This window comes from Pinus tabuliformis, chromosome 3_1 (genome assembly GCF_031772625.1).
Source record: "Pinus tabuliformis cultivar Carrire ecotype Pingquan chromosome 3_1, CPIR1, whole genome shotgun sequence".
In the NCBI taxonomy this organism is placed as follows: Eukaryota; Viridiplantae; Streptophyta; class Pinopsida; order Pinales; family Pinaceae; genus Pinus; species Pinus tabuliformis.
The window spans coordinates 686,248,041-686,252,107 of NC_142301.1; the positions used below are offsets into that span (position 1 = coordinate 686,248,041).

Below are 4,067 nucleotides of genomic sequence, written 5' to 3' on the forward strand. Positions count from 1 at the left end.
GTAGATTTCCATACGTCCAATTGGACTTCGTTTGAGTCTCCCTTCCACGGAATAAAAGGGCACCAACATCTTGGTCAGAGATTTCTTGAAAATGTCCACTGGAAAGAAATCGGGATTGTCAATGGGCTTGTAGAAATACGCTATTAAGAGTATGCATTCTCGAAACCACTTGGTCTGTTGAGTCCGTGGCAGTCCTTTCCGATTTTGGCCACCAGTGCTAATAAATCAGGTAATGATGTCTGGAGGTTAATAACCAACGAATCCATAAAGTTAGCAACTGTAGCTGCAAAGGAAGTCACGTAGTACTGAAAATTACAAACCCTGTTGTGAATATAAGGGTTTATTTAAGTAGAAACTTAGAGGATATTTCATATTTTGTGGCAGATATATCTATCAGGTGTAAATCAGTTGGTTTGTGTGGAGTTCAATTTTTATTAGGCTCCAGGTTCAACTTTTATAAGAAGGGGTTGAGGATGAAAGCTATTTTGGGGGAAGTTTTATAGGGAGGAGTTATCAGGGGTAAATCAGTTGGTTTGTGTGGAGTTTAATTCTTATTAGGCTCCAGGTTCAACTTTTATAAGAAGGGGTTGAGGATAAAAGCTATTTTTTGGGAAGTTTTATAGGGAGGAGTTAAGGATGGAAGCTACCTTTGAAGCAGTTCAACTATATCCAGGAGCACCCAAGTTCCACTGAGCTTTGCACGACCTTAATGATAACATTCCACATTTTTTATCCAAACTGATTCTCCCATTAAACATATAAGGGTTTATTTAACTAGAAACTTAGAGGATATTTCATATTTTGTGGCAGATATATCTATGAGGTGTAAATCAGTTCGTTTGTGTGGGGTTTAATTTCTATTAGGCTTCAGGTTCAACTTTTATAAGAAGGGGTTGAGGATGAAAGCTACTTTTGGGGAAGTTTTATAGGGAGGAGTTAAGGATGGAAGCTACCTTTGAAGCAGTTCAACTATATCCAGGAGCATCTAAGTTCAACTGAGCTTTGCACAATCTTAATTATAACAATCCACATTTTTTATCCAAACTGATTCTCCCATTCAACATATAAGGGTTTATTTAACTAGAAACTTAGAGGATATTTCATATTTTGTGGCAACTATATCTATGAGGTGTAAATCAGTGGGTTTGTGTGGGGTTTAATTTGTACTAGGCTTCATGTTCAACTTTTATAGTAAGGGGTTGAGGATGAAAACTATTTTTGGGGAAGTTTTATAGGGAGGAGTTAAGGATGAAAGCTACCTTTGAAACAGTTCAACTATATCTAAGAGTACCCAAGTTCAACTGAGCTTTGCACAATCTTAATGATAAGAGTCCACATTTTTTTATGCAAACTGATTCTCCCCTTCAACATTAAAACTAGTGATTAACTATCTCAAGAAATATCCAAATTCAAATTTAAATTCAAATGAGCTTTGTACCATCTCACTGATAACATTCCTTTTGTTTTTTTTTTAACAAACTAATTCGTCCATCCAACATTAAAACTAGTGCTACTTAAATACCGCCATATTTATAAAAATAAATAACATTAAAACTAGCGCTACTTAAATACAGCCATATTTATAAAAATAAATAAATGGATGGTTGAAAATAAATAGTGAATAAACCAAATTGAAGAAAGAAGTGTGAAGGTTTGATCATGGTAACGGGCCATAATGGGAACTGCGTCCTCTAGTTAATGCATTTAAACAAAAAGAACCATCTATAAATCCACTAATTCTGGATTTATGAATAGCACAGAGCGATCAAACGAAAAACACTAATAGATTTGGGGCTGAAAATGAAAATAGTAAATACGGAGTTAACCAAACAATATTCCTCCTTTTATTGGGCACCTTAAACCCATCCTGATCCTACCATCCTAATACAAAGGACTAATGATTGATAACAAGTAGAAATCATGATGCAGTCAAGAGATCTTGAGATTCTATGTCATATTTGAAACCATTAGCCTTCGACCAGTCTGCACACCACACAAAGATGCCCTCCAATTCCCCATTCTGCTTCAGCATCTTGCACGCCTCAAAGAAGCCATTCACAGGCAAGAGACCTCCACCGCCAGTAGCTGAACTAAAACTAACCAGTACTTTCCCTCCGGTATACTGAGACGCCTGGGTATTGTAGTATTCTTTGAACTGTGCAATCGTGGTGCTGGAATCGTAGGCATAGAATTGGAAATTAATGTAGTCTATCACACGCCCATATTTGTTCCACAGGGCCAGGTAATGCGACTGAACTTCCTCATTATCATAGGGGGCGATGGAGGCGAAGGAGATGGCGCCGCTCTGCTTTAACCTCGTTATCAGCTGCCCGATACACTCTGCAAATGTATCATTGCTTGCTTGAAAATGCTCGTAGTCGATGTCGATGCCATCAAGATGGTATTCTGTGATAATTTTCGACAATGAGGAGACTGCGTTGTCTACCCAGGCAGACACCGATGATGGCTTGAACTCCACGGGCTGGCTGTCTACGCTATCCCCTCCTAAGCTGAGGGCAACCTTGACATTCGTGTGTTGGGCTTTTATGGCCTCAACTGCTTCGGGGCTCAGGTTGCCGGTGTCCCAGTAGATGTTGAAGTTTCCATCCGTGTAAACAGGGGATCCGGATTCGGTGGAGTAATCGATGGCGAAGGCCAAAATGAAATGAAACTCCACCGCCGAATTGATGGGCACGTCTGAAAATTTGACGCCTTTGAACAGAGCGCCTATGTAATCCGCGAACAGTTTGCCGTTCACACCTGCACATACACAGAAATGTTATGAGCCATCATCTGAATAAACGAATCAAGACAGGCAAATCCTCGGAGTAATTTTGCATTATTGAGGCACAGACATACCCATCGAGATAGGCAGGCAGCGGATCAAGCAACAGAAGGGCGATGGCGAACTGTTCTCATATGTCCATGGAGACCCTCAGTAATTGCAAGAGTAGATTGATTGATTTTGAGGTCTGTTACAGAGGCACTTCATATAGATGCGGAAAAAATGAATGGTTGTTAACGCTAATTAAATCAGTTAATTCAATGTGATGTGATGGTGTCGTCTTCCTAGAAAAGAAATATCTCCACTTATTCCTCTTTCTTCAGATTGCGTAGAATGGACGCCGAGCTCGTGACATCTTTTTGCATTTTGACAATGATGCCGTCCCATTGCCGTGTCTCACAATTCATCAGACGCAGTTTCTGAGTGGGCCCACTAATTCGATGACTGAAATGACTGAAATGAAGATGCTGTAAGGTTAGCAGGTAATTAGATGCTTTCATGGTTTACGCGTGTCCAGCTACTATCGATGGAGTACGTCGACGAAGCTACCGTTCCAAGTTTTCTCTTAGCCTCCCATACAATGTGGAAAATACACTGAGGAAAGGTTGTTAACTGTAGTTATTTTGGAATATATGTTGAGAGAATTTTAATTTAATTAGTAAGAGTCATAATAGTTAAATTTTTATTATTTTTTTATATATTTATATATATAATTTAAATCTATATAAAATAAATTATATTTTTTTTAATATATTATATTGATAAGTATAATATTGATGTATAATTTTTTTTTATGAGAAAAAGTTTTTGGGCGTAAATCACATGATAATATATTTGTCGACGGATTTCGAACTAACCAATGCGGTTCAGGACAAGTTGACGAATCAGATCGTGGCTGCAAATTAAATAGGGAGCATCCAACGGCTAGGTTTCACTGAAAAAATGACTATATTAGGTTAGACTGGACAAACAGCTATAATTGACCAAGAAATAGCTAGATTTGACTATTTAAATTGTTTAACTATAATAATATTATTATGTTAAAATGAATATTATTTTAATATTTATCAAGTGTTATTTTAAGTAAAACGGATGTTGGGTTAACAATATATATTTCATTTAGGGAATATTTACCATTTGATTGAAATGTTCACATATAATAAATATAATAATTATTAGTAATTGAAAGGTTTTAATATTAATCTAAATTAATAATGATTAATGATATATTAATAGTATTAGTCCTCTTATTAATGGCTTGTATAACTAATTAATATAAATT

At 36.8% G+C, this 4,067-nt stretch overlaps 1 protein-coding gene across 1 annotated transcript; it reads right to left on the bottom strand.

Moving 5' to 3' along the window:
- Nucleotides 1-1,663: 1,663 nt before the first annotated feature.
- On the bottom strand, nucleotides 1,664-3,016 carry LOC149188982 (chitinase 2-like). The gene is made up of 2 exons (XM_089411734.1): nucleotides 2,860-3,016; nucleotides 1,664-2,760 (listed from the first exon to the last, which is right to left on the bottom strand). The coding sequence occupies exons 1-2, from the start codon at nucleotides 2,861-2,863 to the stop codon at nucleotides 1,919-1,921; spliced, it is 846 nt and encodes a 281-aa protein (XP_089267860.1). The 5' UTR covers nucleotides 2,864-3,016; the 3' UTR covers nucleotides 1,664-1,918.
- Between the last annotated feature and the right edge of the window lie 1,051 nt (nucleotides 3,017-4,067).